The sequence below is a fragment of the Balaenoptera musculus genome, chromosome 11, assembly GCF_009873245.2.
Source record: "Balaenoptera musculus isolate JJ_BM4_2016_0621 chromosome 11, mBalMus1.pri.v3, whole genome shotgun sequence".
Lineage (NCBI taxonomy): Eukaryota > Metazoa > Chordata > Mammalia > Artiodactyla > Balaenopteridae > Balaenoptera > Balaenoptera musculus.
Genome location: NC_045795.1, coordinates 64,905,924 through 64,922,807, shown reverse-complemented (window position 1 = coordinate 64,922,807; position 16,884 = coordinate 64,905,924). Strand labels below are relative to the sequence as shown.

The 16,884-nt window shown below is 55.8% G+C and overlaps 1 protein-coding gene across 2 annotated transcripts; it reads right to left on the bottom strand.

Moving 5' to 3' along the window:
* Window positions 1-86: 86 nt before the first annotated feature.
* Window positions 87-15,197, bottom strand: P4HTM (prolyl 4-hydroxylase, transmembrane). Of its 2 annotated transcripts, XR_005021755.1 has the most exons (10): window positions 14,546-15,197; window positions 14,245-14,326; window positions 5,475-5,665; window positions 4,518-4,614; window positions 2,967-3,129; window positions 2,218-2,403; window positions 1,386-1,476; window positions 1,057-1,180; window positions 609-939; window positions 388-529 (listed from the first exon to the last, which is right to left on the bottom strand). XR_005021755.1 is itself a non-coding variant. In XM_036868084.1 (9 exons), exons 1-9 carry the CDS (start codon window positions 14,879-14,881, stop codon window positions 309-311), a joined length of 1,491 nt encoding a protein of 496 aa, XP_036723979.1. In that variant the 5' UTR covers window positions 14,882-15,193; the 3' UTR covers window positions 87-308. The 2 variants fall into 2 exon arrangements, 1 of the variants encoding a protein (XP_036723979.1); XM_036868084.1 differs by lacking the exon at window positions 609-939 and having other exon boundaries at window positions 87-529; window positions 14,546-15,193.
* Window positions 15,198-16,884: the final 1,687 nt, after the last annotated feature.

Genomic DNA, 16,884 nt, shown 5'->3' with positions numbered 1-16,884 from the left:
ATCGCCCACCCCCTCACGTGACGTCGCAGCATACCCCCGGCCGCGGCGCCCCGCCCCGCCCATTATGCCTACAGCCTATTCCGAGGTTCTTGGCCCTGCAGCTCCAAGCCGCGTAGTTTTATTTGTTGGGAAGCAGGGGGCTGTACACAATAAATAACATGGATATAGGAACTGTGCCCTAATCGCGGCTGGAGGTGGGGATGGGGCAAGACGTCGGCCAGGCCTTTGGCCTGCAGCTGGACAGGAGTAGGGCCCCCAACCTCGGGCAGCAGAGGACCTGCGGCTGGGTACCGCGACGGACAATCCCCTCAGAGTTCCACGCGAGTGTCGCGGTAGGCCCGGTCCAGGGCCCACTCCGTCTGCGAGTCGGCGCCACCTTCGCGGGCCAGGCGCGCCATCTCCTGCTGGAACAGCGCCTGCCGCGCCCGGCTGGGGTCCACGTTGATCCAGTTGTTGGCGATCCACTTAGTGCCGCGCGTGACCAGGCAGCCCCCGTGCAGCGAGTAGTCGTCCACGTCGCCCACCCAACCTAGGAGAGGAGGATGGTGTGAGCAAGGGAGGGGACCAGAGGGAATCTAGGCTGGACTGAGCTGAGCTTGTGGGCTGACCTGAGCTTGTCCTCATATTGCCCAAGTGCATGGCAAGGGTAGGCCCAGCTGTGCACACCTTCAGTGGCAGACATCTGGCCACAAGGCCTCCTTGGGGGCTCAGCATCTTTCTCCAGCGAATGCCTTATCAACACCACTGGCTCTCTGAAATCAGCTTTCTTGCTGCCAGGCCTGTCTGCAGCCCTTCCCAGTCTGGGCTACCAAGGTGCACGTGTCCCCAGCCCAGTCAGCTGGAAGGCTGGGGCATCAAGGAATGACAGGGTTCCAGAGAGCCCAGGAGGCTGCACAGGTGCAGGCTGCTGAAGTCACTGAGGATGGTCTTTGGGAGGCACTAGGGGCAAACAAACCATTTGAAGGGCAGCCAGAAACAGCTCACCAGGGTGGCAATCAGGGCTGGGTAAAGGGAAGCTTCCCTCAAGGCAGCCCTGGCCTGGCCACAGGTCCTCACCTTGCCCATCAGGCAGGTAGTTGTACCAGAAGACTGCTGTGCCCTGGCGGGGCTTGACACGCAGGTTCCCCTTGTCACAGTGCCTCCGAGTGTCACGGAGGTCAACATCGTCCTGAATCAGACTCTGTGGGCAGCAGAGTGGTGGGGTTTTCAAGCTGCCCTGACTGTATGGCCAGGAGCCTAAGGACAGGCAGTCAAAGGTGGCCAGAGGGAAACCAGTCAGATGTCCCCAGGGGACTGTTTAGGCCTCATCCCAGGTCTGGAGGGGTATGTACTGTTTGCCCAAGGCCCTGTCATCCCACCAGAGTAACAGCCCGGTTGGCCCTTACCATTTCGTCATAGGTTCTGTTGTCTGCTACAGGAAAGACAGTCTCGCCCCCACCGGTGACGTTGTTCAAATAAAACAGCACTGTCATGTAGCTGTAAGGCAGGGGGAGCTGTTGAGCAGGTTCCCAGCTGTGGATACTTCCCAGGGGCTTACCTGTGGGCAGGATAAGCTGCCCAGGTCCCCAAGGGCCAGAGGGGCAGGCTGGGATCAGTGACAACAGGGCAGGTCAGTACCAAGATGTCCCTAGCCCATTCTTCTTCCCACAAACCCAGTCTCTTTCTGTCAGTCACAATGTTTTTTTATGGCCAAGATCACAGGTGCACTTAGCTGAATTACATGGTCCTGACCAAGGGCCAGCTGGGAAAGGTAGGCTAGCAGAAGCAGCAAGATCATGCAGAGGGCTGGTTGTGACTAGAAGGGGCTGAGCCAGAGCAGCCACATGAAGAGGAGAGACCTGCCACCATGCCTTGGCAAGGGAGGGGGACATAGCTTCAAAGGGAGAAGCTGAGGTCTCCAGCAGTGCCGGCAGGATCAACAACCAGGGAGGGAGCGGAAAGAATCAGGGGTCCAAACTTGCCCCTTGCCTGAGAGCTCTGGGGGTGGGTTTCAGTGTCTGTGGGTACCTCAGTCTGGCCACTGAGACAAGATGACCACCCCTTTTGGGCCACTTGGTAAACAACCTGAGGGGAGAGATGGGGGTATCCTCGACCAGGATGGCCCAGCACTCTCCTGGCCCCATACCAAGGGGCACGCCCACAGGGCATGGCTGTGCTTGTGTCATCGGGGTGCCTGGTCTGGGAGTTGAAGGCAGCCCCCAGGTGGGAGGTACTTGCCGGCAGGAGGTCTCGAAGGGTACAGACTCATTGGCTACCAGCTTGGTATGGGAGCAGATGGTCTCTGGGTACACAGGCCCGCTGTCCACATGGGCATGGTAGTGGCCTCCCTCACCATACCGCACGACCTGCAGCGGCTCGCTGAGCTCCACGATCTCAGGTGACAGGCGGGTGAGGCGCAGTACCCTGGTGGGCAGCAGGCATTCAGCTGGGCAGCCCCATGCCAGGTGGCACCCTGAGGGAGCTGGCAAGGTGGACCCTGGGCCTGCCACAAACTCTGCCCCTATTTCCCCTGAAAGCTCCTTAAGCCACCCCAGACTGGCCCTGTAAGAGCCCGAAGGGGTTACTCATGATGAGCCCTTCTCCCTGGATGCCAGAGACATCACTGGGTGGGAAAGATGAAATCTTCATTAAGTTGGGGGAGGGGGGGACACTCCCTCCAGGAAGGAGGCTGTTTATCTAAAACCCCTGGCTGCTCAGGGGCAGGGGGTCCTGTGGACAGAGATAAGAGATCACTTCTCTAATTAGCAGAAAACAAACATTCACTCTGTTTCTAATCCCAAACGTCTACTGTTTCCCACAATCAGGGCTAATTTGCTTTTGTTAATTGTCTGTCTCCAAATGAGTCCCAATCCTGGTCTAACAAGTGGAACTTAATCCTGAGTTGGCTCATCAATTCCGTTTTCTCGGTCTCAGCCAAGGACTTCTGTGGGGGCCCTGCACCAGGGAGGACAGCCTCAGGTGCTCACCTCTGGCGGATGGTGCGCATAACGTGGTGGGCACCTTCGCCCTGGTAGAGCCACGTGTGGTGGCTGTTCCGCACCAGCTGGCTGGACTCTGCCTTGTGGCTCCTCATATACTTGTGAAAGTCACGAAGGTCCATGTTGGAGAACTCCTGCCGGCTCAGCACTCCTGCACAGGGCACCCACCATTAATGCCCACCAAGCCCATGTGGGGAGGGCATAGTGGGGAGGCTGCACCTTCCTACCTACCCGTGGCCTCAGGCACTGGGGGGCCATGTGCACCTGTCCCTCAACCTGGACTCGGGTCAGATGAAGTTGGTTTCTGTCACATTAGGCCCTACGGGAAGACCCAGAGAAGCTCATTTCCTCAGTTTAAGCCCTGATTTGGCCCCCAAAAGGATGAAGCCCAACCCCTATTAGGCCAGAGAGCAGGGTCTCCAAAGGAAGCTTAAGCCATATGGCCAGGACCCTAGGCCAAGGACTGCCCTTGGCCCTCCAGCCTGGCTCTGTAGAGCATGATGGCCACCCTCTGGTCCTGTAGAGGGTGAAGAAAGAGATCATTCAGTGTTGGGTTTTGTCCAGGGCCTTTCACACTGTAGGGTGTAAGCTGGGATCGGTCCCCAGGAATTCCCTCGTGATCTCGGGTCTCATCCTGGGTGGAATACACCTGGCCAGTCCTGCCCGCTGGGTAAACCAGTCTACCTCAGCAGAGAAAGCCAGGCCACTCTTCCAAATGAGAACACTCTCCCCTGTTCCTGCTCAACCCACAAAGCTGGGGTGTATTCTCTTAGGGTTCTGGAAAAATAGCTGGTGTCTTTGCTACATGTTATCCTGGCTGACCCAACTGACACACTTCCATGCTTTGGCCCAGACTTCTCTGAGGGTGGGGGCACTCAAGGGCTGTGAGTCTGTCACGAGCTCTGCACACAGGGGCAGTAGCAGCATGATGCCCCTCCAGCCACAGGTCCCAGTCAGATTCTTCACTGTGGGTTCACCAGCCACAAAGCCATTCTTCCAAGTCCTATTTCCTCAACTGGTCCAGAACTTGGGCATGAGGGTAATGACTACACCTCAGAAACTTCCTGGGGGTTATTACCAAAGGTGAGGGTGCTTACAGGACAGCACTCCTGCCCACATGACCCCCAGCAGTTAGCATGACTCCAGGTGGGCAAGAGAAAGGCAAGGGGGACCTTGGTTAGACCAGAGAGGCCGACTGCTGGGGCAGACCGTGTGCCTGGCTGGAGAGAAGCAGATGCCAAGCTGACCTCACTGTTCCTTTGCTCCCGCTGTACCACTCTGCCCTCTGCCAGCCAGCAACCATACCTCCTGTACCCCAGATGCTGCCTGGTGAGGTCAAAAGAGCCTCCAAGAACTGCCCTCTAGAGTGTCACCAAAGGGAATGGGAGAGTCTAGCTCCTGCCTACTTCCCAGGGGTAAGGGCAAGGCTGGATCCTCACCTCCTCATCTCTGGCTACTCTAGAAGCTGAGCATAGAGGCTACCTGGCTTGGGGGGCAGGAGGCTCACAGCGACAGAACTGTGGCAAGGTATGAGCTCACCATCACCATCAGGGTCAGCCTTGATCGCAGAGTACATCTCCTGAATGTTCTCTGGAGTCATCCACCGTCCATTTCCCAGGCGAGTCTGGGCCAGGACCTAAAGCACAAGATGGTGCCTCAGTGGAGTGGCCCCAGTGATGGAGAGTCACCAGAGCACAGACAGCTGCCTAGTTCCTTCTGTAGGGCTGAGGGTTCAGGTGATAGGGCATGGGTGAGGACAAAGGACAGAGCCCAAGTTCCCTGAGCTGAAGTGAGGGTAGGCAGAGAGGTCTAGAGGCATCTGGGGAGGAGGCCAGAAAGACAGTCTAAAGACCTGTGGGCCATGACCATTCTTAGCCCTAGTGGGACTGTGGCTTCCACAGGGAGCACTGTCAGCCAATTGGAGGCAGAGCAAAGGACAGGCCTGTGTCCCAACCAGATACCCCAGGTGAGGTGGGGGAGGCCAGGGCCTGGGTGCAAAAAAGGAAGAGGCACCATGGGGAGGCCTGGCCAGTGAATGACCACCAGGTCCCTTAGGAAGATCGGGCTCAGTGAGGCACTCTATATAGGGAAGGAACCCTGCACCCCACCAAGACCTCTCTCAGAAGCCTGGGTGTGAGGGGCATGCAGAGAGAGATGCAGACTTCTGGCTTCCTCTGAGCTGCCACCCCATCCACCATGAATTCTGTGGGGCTCCCAGCAACGGCAGCAAGGAATCCAGACCACAGACAGCACACCACCTGGGAACTGTGGCAATAAATGCCACCACCTCCAGGTAGATTCTCCTGCCATCCTCTGGGGTTCCCAGGGCAGCAAGGGGCTCTCTAGGAAGGAAGGTGGACCCTGGGCATGCTCAAGTTGATCTGAGGTGGCATCTGACTCTTGGGGCCAAGGCTGAGCAGCACAAGTGACCTGGCCACCAGAAACAATTTTGAGCATTCCCACCCTGGTGCCTACTCCAGGCCCCAGGATCCCAACCTCATGGAGCTGCAGGCGACCATCATGGTTTTGGTCCAGCAGCTGGAAGAGGTCCAGCTGGCTGATTTGCATTGTGCCCATTGCTTCCTCATACTCTTCGGTGGGCAGGATCTGGCTGCGTTGTAACCCCTTCATCTGTGCCAGGTGGATGATGAGCCGACACTCCTCATCACTCAGGAAGCCAGGGATTTCTGCCAGAAGAGGGAGGGGGGTAAGGCCAAGGACCGGGCCAGGACGCTGATGCACCAAATAAATACCTTCCTCTCTGCAGGGTGCTTGGGGTAGCCCCTGTCCCCTGCTGGTCACCAAGTCAGAAGGACTTCACACACCCCTTTACATCTGCTCTGGGCTGTGACCCCAAGGTCAAGTTGTCCTGCAAAGGTTAGCCAGCGTTTGGAACATGGGGCCTCTCTTTTTGACGCTGAGAGCACACAATTTCCAGGGGAGTCCTGGGAGGTGAGCCAGAGCAAAGCTGGGGATGGGCTAACCCACCTTGGAGTGGGACCAAAGGCCAGAGGGTGGACCTGAGGGGTGGAGGGTTGACCTCCACTCCTTACTGGGTATATATTTTAAAAGGGCGAGGGGATGTTGGCAGGTTTTTGCTTTCATTATTGCTTTTCAGCATTGTTCAAATTAAAACAAAGTGAATACATCCAGCATTCTAGGCCTTGCCCTCCATTCTCCTGCACAAGTGGGTGCTGGTCATCCGTCCACTACTGAGTTGCCCAGCGCTGGGAGGTCAGTGGGGGTCACTCAGGTTTTTAGCAGATGCTCTGAGAAGATGCCCTAGTGTCCTTTGCTTTGGGAACAAATGTACACTGAACGCCTACTCCATGCCTCTAAGCCCAAGTAAAGGCCAGTCAGGCCTGGGGCTTAGCTCCAGTGGCTGGATGACCCCACACCAGCTCCACAAGCAGCTCAGTGGAGCTGGAACGCGAAGCTCACACCTGGCGAGCCCACATCCTAGTGACTCCAGGCACTGCCAGGGCTGGAGCCTGGGCCTTGCTTCATTCTCTTGTTCCTGGGAGAGAGGACTTCCTTTGACGGGGCACAAGAGGCCCACACAGGAATTGACTGGAGGAAGGGCCATGCCACCACCGTGACCCCTCAGAACTCCTGCAGAGTGGTCTGCCACTTTTCTGGGTTATTCTCTCAGCATGAAGTTCCAGTCATTGCCAAGAGGAAGGAAAATGGCCACTAGGAGCCAGGATTGGAGCAGTTTTTAATAGTAATCACAGCAGATCACACTTAGGGAGCACAGACTCTGTGTCCTGTCCTAAGCATGTCATCAACTCCGTAATCCGTATACTCGTCCTAGAAAACCAGGCCCCATTAATTCACCCTTCCTCTCCCTGAGGAGCCCCCAAGCACAGAGACATCAGCAACTTGGCCAGGGCCACATAGGCTGTTGTACTCCAGAACCCATGCTCACAGCCAGATTCAGCTTCCACAGGTAGGTGACCCAGATGTGACGACACTGAGGACAGGACAAAAGCCACCCCACCGCACCCCCACCTCCGGCCTGCCTGATCCCCTCAACCTGTCAAACCCAGAAAGGGTGTGAGCCATCCACTGGGGGGTCAGCGCTGCTGGACAATGGGTTAGACCAAATTGCTAATCACCAGTCACCTCCTGATCGTTTAAAAAGATAAAAAAACAAGAAAAGTAAACCAGAAAAAGAAAACACAGGCCCAGGTTTCTTCAGTTTATTAGGTACCAGTCATTCACAGGCCCAAAGGAGATGCCACCCTCTATACAGCTCCCTGCCATGTGCTAATCAAATGCAAACAGCCCAGGCCAGCACACTGGGGCCTAACCAGGTGGGTCTGAGCACATGGGAGCTGGGCAAACATTGGCTCCTGGGGTGTGGGTATAGCCCTATAAAGCCCCCAACCTCAGTCCACTGAGACCAAGGCAGAGAAAGCAGGTGATGGATCAAGGGCTGTGGCTGCTGGTGGCACTGGTGGTGCTGTCGGGTGACGTCGGGGCAGGGGCTCCCTGGGGCCCCACGCGGTGCATACCCATTCCCCAAGCCATGGCGCTGTGCCACGACATTGGCTACACAGAGATGCGGCTACCCAACTTGCTGGACCATGACACAGCAGCCGAGGCCATCCAGCAGTCAGTCAGCTGGCTGCCCCTGCTGGCCAGGGAGTGCCACCCTGATGCACGCCACTTCCTCTGCTCCCTCTTTGCCCCGGTGTGCCTCGACAGGTAGGGCAGGGGCTCCCAGGTAAGGGTGCGGGGGGCTCTCCTCAGCCAGGGCCTGCTCTGGAAGCTCTTCACTAATCATTGCTGCGTACCTATCAGTGACAGGAGGATGAAGGATTGTTTTGTCAGGGTGTTGCTGGCAGAGAGCGCAGATGCCCATGGGACACAGGAGACATAGGCAGGGGACTATCAATGGTGCGCACCCTTGGTTTGGATCCACAAATCAACAAGGGCTCTTAAATGTCAAGGTAGGGCAAGTGAGCAGCCTGCTCTAGGCTAGGGGCTGAGAACCCCTCTCCACTGAGGTGTGGCAACTCTGTCTGCCCAAAGGATCCTGGCCAGAGATGGAGCCACGGCTCATCTGGTGGCTTTTTCTCTCAGAGTCCAGAGATTGCAAGGCTGATTCCTCTTCCCCAGCCTAACCTACCCGGTGAACAACAGCTCCCTCAGTTTCTTCTTTGCAGAGCCAGGGCCCTTCCTAAAGCCTCAGGGTGACCATGCCTGTAGCAGCAAGAATGGGCTCTTTCAGAAACTGAGGATCGGGCCCCTTTGCTCTTGGCCAACCCCAGTCCTGGCTAGAAACTGCAGTGTCCTGCAGGCCTTTCAGGACAAGAGGGAGGGCCCTGCTTTCTCCCTCCAAGATGGGGAGTGAAGGCCCAGAGTGCAGGGCCCCTCCCACAGCCCTCTGCCAGGCACGAGGCATCCACCGGAGCTGCAGGGGGAGGTGCACTGGAAAGGTAGAAAGCAGCCTGGGCCAGGGCAGGGGTGGGGCTAGGGATACAAGACAGAAGGGCTGGGAGACGCAGGGCTGAGGGCTAAGATTTCAGCAAGCAAAGGAGCAAGAAGCCCAGCTGCAGGGCTGTTGCTAGGTGACCAGGGTGTCGTTGCCCAGCAACCGTGGGGTTTCTGGCCAGGCCTCGAGCTAGGAGCACCCAGAGGCCCCAGCCTGGAATCCAGGAACCCTGGCCCTGAGCACCCGCTGCCCCTGACCCTTTCCCTGCCCTGCAGGGTCATCTACCCGTGCCGCAGCCTGTGCAAGGCCGTGCAGGCCAGCTGCGCCCCCATCATGGCCTGCTACGGCTACCCCTGGCCAGCCATCCTGCACTGCGGACGCTTCCCCGCCAGCCACGGCCTCTGCGTGGCTGCCATCTCCAACGGCTCCCGCCCGAGCCACCCACGTGAGTCTCTGCACAGCTTCTAGGCTGGTCTAAGCCTTTCTCAGCCCCACAGGCTGCACCCCACCCTTTCAAATCACAGCTCTCGGGGATCAGGTAACTGGGTCTCTCTGGTGGGAAAGAAGAGGGACAACCCACAGCGGCCATCCATCTCAAAAAGGGTAAAGAACAAGGGGAAAGTGGGAGAAACCCCTGCTGATGGCTCCCCTCCTCCACCCGGGGCCCAGGGGGAGCCTCACTCAGCTCCTCCCCCCAGTGCCGCGTGCCAGCTGCAGGGACTGTGAGTTGCAGGACACCAGCTCGTCCAAGGAGGTCCTGGACACGCTCTGCGCTAGCGATTTTGGTGAGCCCCTGGTGCCCAGCACCCGTTACACCCCCTTACAAGTGGGTTCATTACAACTCCTGGCTTGGTGCTAAGACAAAAGAAAGGGGAAAAAAAAAAAGAAAAAAGAAAAAAAAAAAAAAAAAAAAAAAAAAAAGAAAGAGGGGATACCCAAACGTTATGCCTGATTAGAACTAAAAAATAAGTTCTTTTAATAATTGCTAAAAAAACAACATCCCAGGAGGACAGGTCTTCTCTAGGACCCTGATTCCAAGAGCAGAGCATCAGACAAGAGGGTTTGGTTTACCAGGTGGAGGGGAGGATGGGGATACTCAGAGGGGCCAGGCTCATCATCTCGGCCCTCTGATCCCATTCAGCAGTGAAGGTTAGGCTCTCCTGGCGCAATGGGTCATCCTCCGGACCCTCAGACTGCGACCTGGACTCACAGCTAGAGGTGCTGAAGGCGAGCCCACTGCCCCCTGGGGAGCTGGCGCCTACTCTGCGACGCTGGCTGCAGCTGGATGCCACGTGTGTGTACAACCTCCTGCGCAGAAGGCATGCTGGGACCTACGTGCTCAGTGGGGAGGTGCAGGGTCACCGTCTGCTGGTAACCACGGCCTATAGCTGGAGCCAGGGCCACCGAAATCTGCAGCTGGCCATGCGCAGGTGGCATCGTCACCAGTGCCCAGAATAGAGTCAACCCAGGTGGGGAGAGCCTGGGACTTTATAGCCACAGCCTCTGCAGTGGCCACGCAAACCATGTGCTCCCCTGGACACACATAAAACCCTCTTTCTGCTGCCCTCCATGGATATTTGCAGACCAGAGTCCAGAGTAACTCCAAGGCTCACCCAGGACCAGCACGAGCAGGGCAGAAGTCCACTTCTGTGGTCCTTTCTCCTGGAAAAAGGCAGCTAGCCTTGTGTGCTGGGCAGGCAAGACTACCTTTCTGAACTTCCCAGACCTGGGATGCCAGCCTGGCTGATGCCCTGCTCCTGCCCACAAGCCCCAGCATCCCAAGCTGAGCCTCAGGGCAGGCACAAAGCCTCAGGCTATGCTCACCCAGGCACTATGCTGCTTGTCAAGCCCCAGACAGACTCAATTATATCTTCCTGACCTTTACTGAGTCCACAATTCTGCCAAGCAGCGGGCCTGTGGAACAGCAGGGGGATTCATACAGAAAACTGCATTAAGCTGCTTACAAACCTGACCTAATATGCATACTACAATTCTTTCCCTACTTCTGCGCTTCCAGTGTTTGTCAAGAGAGCACAGTGGTCTTATGTAACTGCTTTATTGTTTTTTTTTAAGCTGAAAAAGAATAGGTCTGGAAATTCTATAATAAAGCAGTTATGGTTTTAACATACATTGTTTTGTGTACTGGTATCAATTACTCATTTACCTTAAATAGTTAAGCAAGTGGACTAAAACTCTTGCTGGCCCACTGGAAGTGCCCCCTGCTGCTCCTGAAGAGGGTGCCAAATCAGGAGGCACCTGCCCAGGGTGATGGTGGAGGCCACTCTGCACAAAAAGACAGGTGCTGGACTGGCTGAGAGTATCTAGTAAACCCCTTCAGCTGGCCAATAATGGTCAGCAGTAGACTCTGGCCGCTGGACACACAGCCATATCAAATCAGGCCTCCCACACACGCAGCTAAACTTTAGGGGCAAAGACACAACTGCCAAATAAATACAGAAGATAGTTTCCAATGATGCTAAGCGCTGAGAAGAAAACCAAGCAGGCTGACGCAACAGAGAGCCTGGAAACCTCTTAAGACCAGTCTGAGGTGGAGAGAGGTCTCTGAGGAGGGGAGGTCTGAGCAGAGGCCTGATGCGGGGGAAGGCATCCTCGGTGAGAGCCAAGTCTGAGCCTTCTGGTGGAGGGAACTGTGCATACAAAGGCGCCAAGGCAGGACTTCCCTGATGGCGCAGTGGTTAAGAGTCCGCCTGCCAATGCAGGGGACACGGGTTCGAGCCCTGGTCCGGGAGGACTCCACATGCCGCGGAGCAACTGGGCCCGTGTGCCACAACTACTGAGCCTGCAAGCCACAATGACTGAGCCCGCGTGCTGCAACTACTGAAGCCCACACGCCTAGAGCCCGTGCTCCGCAGCGAGAGGCCACCGCAATGAGAAGCCCGTGCACCCTGAGGGGTAGCCCCCGCTCGCCACAACTAGAGAAAGCCCACACGCAGCAACGAAGACCCAACACAGCCAAAAATAAATAAATTAACTAAAAAAAAAAAAAAAAAGGCGCCAAGGCAGCAAGGAGCTTGGTGTCTGAGAATCAACAGGGGGTGAGTGAGGGAAGGGTGGTGGGAGATGAGGTCTGAGAAGTGAGAGGGCCTTGGGGCACCAAATGAGACGTAGAAGTGGAATGGGAAATCATGGAGGCCTTTAAGGAAGGGAGTGATGAGATCTGATCTGCTGTTTAAATACAGAATGAGTGTGAGGTGGAGGGAGAAGTGAGCCACATGAGAGAAAGCAATGTCCCTAGAGAGGCGACAGTGAGTCAGGACTGGAACACCTCCCTTCTGAACTGAATAGGACAACGGTCCAAATCCTTGGGAAATGCCTACCACAGTCAAGCAGGTACCCGCCAGGAACTCAGGGTGGGGCTTTTGTGGCCCAGGTCCCACTTACCAAATGTCTCTAGGAACAAAGGTGGGAAACAGGAAATTTCCCCCAAAGGGAGAGGCTGAAGGTTACGTGCGGATTTCCCTGTGAAGTGGTGGGGTTCCCTTCCACAGAGATGGAGGCACCCTAGGGTAAAACCCAGTCCCCTTGCCCCAGCTGACACCCTGAACACCTACCCCTTGAGCCCTGGCATCTTGGGTCCCCGATGGTGGGTCACAGTAGGGCAAGGTGGCAGAGCCCATAGCGGGCCCATTCTCCTTGGGCCCTGCCTGCCTCTTTAGGGCGACAGTAGGTGGATGGACAGGCAGGCACAGAAAAACAGACAGACACTGCTCCTTCTTGGCGTGAGGCTTCCTTCTCTGGATTCATCCAACACTACATTTAGGAACTGCCCCTCCTTAGACACCCTCTCCCCTGTGGTTAGCCTGTCTCACAACTGGACTTCTTATAATCACTGACCTCTTCCTCATTTGTCTCACCTCATTTCACCAAGCAGCAAGCCCCAGGACTTTCTGAGTAAAACCTGGGACATCTTTCACCAACAGACTCAAAGGTAGTGTAAGAGTTTTGGAGGAAATGAGAACCACAAGCAGGAAGGTCTTGCTGCAGCTGCCCAGTTCTCCTAATCATGCCCTTTGTAATTTACCTGCACAAACAGAAACCCATCTGATGGCTTAACCAGAATCAGTTTACCTTTTGTCAAATCTCTTCTGCTTCCCGTAATGTACTCTTGGTGACTTCGGGTCTGGGTTTCTCATTCTCTGCTTTGTAGGACTTTGACGCAACAAGCTGCATGTTAGGGGGTTAGGGTTAGGGGTTATGCCTCATGGCTCACTTAACCTAACATATGTCTGAATTAAGTATATACGGGTCCAAAAAAGGCTGATGAGAGAAAGTACACCCACCTCAATGTGTCCGTCTCAGAACAGTGGAGTAGTAATGGGGACAGTTGTTCCCTTGCCTGGATCACCTGTTCCTTGACAGCCACCTGGCTTCATCCCACAGCTCCTGCGGGTCTTTGCTCAAATATCCTTCTCAGGGAAGCCCACCCTGACCACCTTACTCAGTTTCAACCCCCGTTGAAATTCTGCCTTACTTGTCTGTGATCACTTATCACCATCTGACACACCATGTGTGTTTATTTGTCTGTAACCTCATTCGACTGTCAGCTTCAGGTGTTTTTTGTTTTCCTATTTTGTCCAGTTCTGTATTCCCAGCACCTGAACTAGTGCTTTGCTCAGACTTCAACATTATGCAATAATAATAATAATCTTTTAGTGCCTTCCCACAACAGGACTGACATCCTGACCTATGTGAAATCATTCTCACAGGTCTAGGCATAATCCCCAACCAGGGCCCTCCGCCCTACAGTTAACAGCATGCACTCAGATGCTCTGCTTTGGTTCCCAGTCCCCTCCTGAAAGCCCCTTACCCCTTCCATCCCCCAGCACCCAGGAACACCTCAGGTCTGCAGGTAAGTGTGTCACTGAGGCTGGGTACCCAGGACTGGGGTGGGAAAACCTATCCTGGGCAAGGTCATGAGTCTGGGGACCCCCATATTGTTGGTACTGGTAGTCTTTGAAGGACTTCAGGGTCTTCACAACTAGCGCGTTGGCTTTAGAGTGCAGGCTGTAGAGAAAGGCTGCCTTGTTCTAATCCTAGCTTCACCCTGAAATAGCTGTGTGAGCCTGGCCAAGCAACGGGGGCTCTCTGTGCCTCACTTTCTCACCCACTAGCCTGACAGTGGGATCTACACCCACCTCATAGAGGGGTTGTGAGAATTAAATGGAACGATCACGTGAAGTCTAGCACATAACAAGAGCTCAGAAAATGTGAGCTATGAGGCTGGTTCCAAATGAGGTCACCCTGGAAGGCTCTGCCTACTGTAATGGCTGAACACAAAACTCCATCCTAAGAAGAATCCCAGAGTGCCGGTAGCAAAGGCTGGTGCCCTTGTGGGGCAGGTTTGGGGGCACCAGCTTACCCACATTTGGACAGCCTGCTTATCAGACCCACTTTGGGAGTGGAATTTCCCCTCACAGGCCCTGAGATCAGCTAGGACCTGGTTATCAGTCTGTCCGACCCTCCCCCCATTCTAGAATGTGACAGAATTAACCATGGCAGGGAGCGTCCAAAGACAGTTTCAATGAAATGTCTAGACACTAGCTTCTAGATCACATTGCCCAGCCCTGTGATGGAAGGATCAGCTGCAGAGGGTAGGGGTCACAGAGGGGAGTGTGGAAAGGTCAGCCTGTCACCCTATATTGGAGATGGGGGCGGGTACCTCACGTGGGGCAACCTCTGGGTGGAAAAGAAAGGGCTACTTTGAAGCAGCCATTTTCAAAACAGAAGTCACGTGGTCAAATGAGCCTCAAGGCAACCACCAAATCGTAGCCGCTGACCCTTCCTGGGGGTGCCCAGCGAACTTACCGAAGAGCAGAGGCTTGAGGCTGAGGGTTCGGATGAAGTGATCCCTGTCGGCGACCAGCTGGACCTTGCGCTCATACCCCACCTAAGGGAAAGCGGCACAGCGGGCAGCTCGGGCGCCAGGCCCCTACGTGCGAGAAAGGAAAAGGCGCCCCGGCCCGGTGGGAGGCGGCGGCGGGCGAGTGAGGGGGTGCGCGCGGCAGGCCGGGACGGCGCAGGGAGCAGCGTGGAGCCCCGGGCTGACTGCTGGCCGTCTCGGGCTCGGCGGTGCAGGGCCTGGAGCGCGCCGCGGCGGGGGCCTCACCTTGATGCCCTCCAGCCGCGTGAGGGGAGCTAAGGTTGGCGCGGGCCCGGGGCCCTGGGCCCGGCGCTGGGGCCCGGGGTCGCTGCTGTCGTCGCCGTTGCTGTAGTGTACGAAGAGCAGCAGCGCCAGCACGTTGCCCAGGTACAGGTGCACGAACACCATCAGCACCAGGAAGTAAGCGCGCGAGCAGATGCCGCGGGGGTTGCACAGCGGCCGGACCGGTGTGTCCTCACAATCGCCCAGCCCCGCCGCTGCCCCGGCCGGGTCGTGCTGGGGCGGCGCCCACTGCGGACTCACAGCCTCAGACCGCCGGCCTGCCGCCGCCGCCGCCGCCATGGCGCCCAGGTTGCGCGCGCACCCAGGGGAGGGGCCGCGGGGTTGCCAGCGCCGCGCCGCGCCGTAGCCAAAACAACGAACGCCGGGCCCGCGCGTGCGGCGGTCTCTAGCAGGGGGTTCCTGGGGATCCCGCGCTCGCGCTGCACTCAAGATCTCCGCGCCTTGAACCCCGGCCCACACTGAAGTTTCTCTTCCCGAGCTGGGTTATCGTTAGGAGGAGATGCACACTCCCCAGGGCAGAAGCCGCCCCCAAATGTAGATGCAGACAAGAGCAGCACAGTTACAGGAAACCCCACTGGCAGTTCCTCCGTTCCCCGGTTGAGACGCACTTCCCTCTTCCCGGAAAAGTATGGTCTGCATTTTCTCGCTCCCAGGAGTGGGGTGGCAACAAGGAGGAGGCAGTGCCAAAAGATGATTCAATACTGCGGCGGGTTGGGGCACCGCGGAATCCGATGACTGCGCACATTGTGGTGGCGTCGGATCCAAGGCATTCGGCACTGACACTCGCCACTGTAGGCGGCCAGGAAACGCCTTGGAGGTCTGCTCTGCGGTCGGTCTGAACCTCCCGGGGAGGGCTGCAGGAGTCAGGTCTTAGGAAGCAACTGCCTGATGTGCGGGGTCGCATAGACGGGGGACCCAGTCTGGAGTGGTCAGAGAGGGCTTCCTGGAGGAGCCCTTGCACCCTAACAGTAACCTGCAGGAATGCTGCAGGTGCTCAGGTTCACAGGAACACTCCTTGCCTCAGCGCTGGCACATATGAAGAGGGAGAAAGGGACTTTTCCATAACTGAGACACCAACGCCTCAGAGGAAAGTTAAACCTAGATTATCCCCAAATATGGAGGTGGGAGGACATACCAGTGGCCAAGTGCCAAAACTTGGTCTTTTTCGTTCTCTGCTCGCCCCACCCCCCACCCCCGAGGTGGACATGCAGACAAGATCAACATCATTGAGGCAGGTCCCACCGGTGGTTTGTCTTTACACTGTTAAGACCCCCTCCCCCTCCAACTTCCTTCCAGACAAGTAGAGTGTGCATTTTCTGGTCTCAGTAGGGCAGCCCCACCTTCTTCTCTTGGAGATTCTACACACAATGGCAGGTTTCATCAGTGCCCAAGTATTGGATTGGCCAAAAAGTTTGTTCAGGTTTTTCCATAAGATGTTGCTGAACTTTTTGGCCAACCCAATATATGTGTTCATCCAGTCACCTTTAGGGACTATCTTGTCAATCTCCTTAGGAAACTAGAGAAGCACTGTCCAATAAAAGGAGAAGTTCTGGATGTTTTTTGGGGGGGGCGGGGCAGGTGGCAATGGGAGCCTTTGGGGCTCAGCCAAAGCTGGGATGCTGACCAAACACCTCCAGTGGTCCAGCATCCTGCTTCAGATGGAGTAGGAACTGAGCTCTGTAGGCAACTGGCAAGTCTGGACTCTCCCAACATGGAGGGAAAGACAGAGGCAGCGAGGACCTGGCCCTTCTTCCTGAAATGAATTCCAGATGTCATGGTTTTCTGGTATCCATGAATGAATGTTGAGACCATTTCCTTTTTAGCTTTTTAAAACCTATAATTGGATCACCACAAAATGCTCATGTTCCTTAAACTATCTTCCTGAACTCCATTCTCCTAAGTTCCTATTACCTGTATCCAATTGTTATGCTTACTGCTATGCACAGCTAACTCATCACCAGAGGGCAAGCAGGTTGGATGGGAAGTGGGGGGCGCCTCACCCCCTATTTCTGCTCTGCCTGCTGTTGGCTAAGAGAATTTCACAACCACAGCATAAACTATAATTTCTTGGCCTTTTAAAAGCTATGGCCTTTTTGATACCTAAACCTCTCACCACCCAGGCTGGCTCACCTCATGGGGGTGGCAGTCCCATCTCAATCATGATACATAGTCAAATCTGGGTCTTGTGCTGAGCTGTGTTTTAATCTCTATTACAAAAGTTGGATTTACTTTCCAATTTCTAACAGCGAACGTTTTTTGTTTTGCCATTTACTAGAATGATG

Coding starts and splice junctions, on each gene's coding strand:
- P4HTM (XM_036868084.1), bottom strand. CDS start 14,881: ATGGCGGCGGCGGCGGCGGCAGGCCGGCGGTCTGAGGCTGTGAGTCCG. Junction 4,615..5,474: donor GTCGCCTGCAGCTCCATGAG/GTTGGGATCCTG, acceptor CTTGTGCTTTAG/GTCCTGGCCCAGACTCGCCT. Junction 1,181..1,385: donor ACAGAACCTATGACGAAATG/GTAAGGGCCAAC, acceptor TGCTGCCCACAG/AGTCTGATTCAGGACGATGT.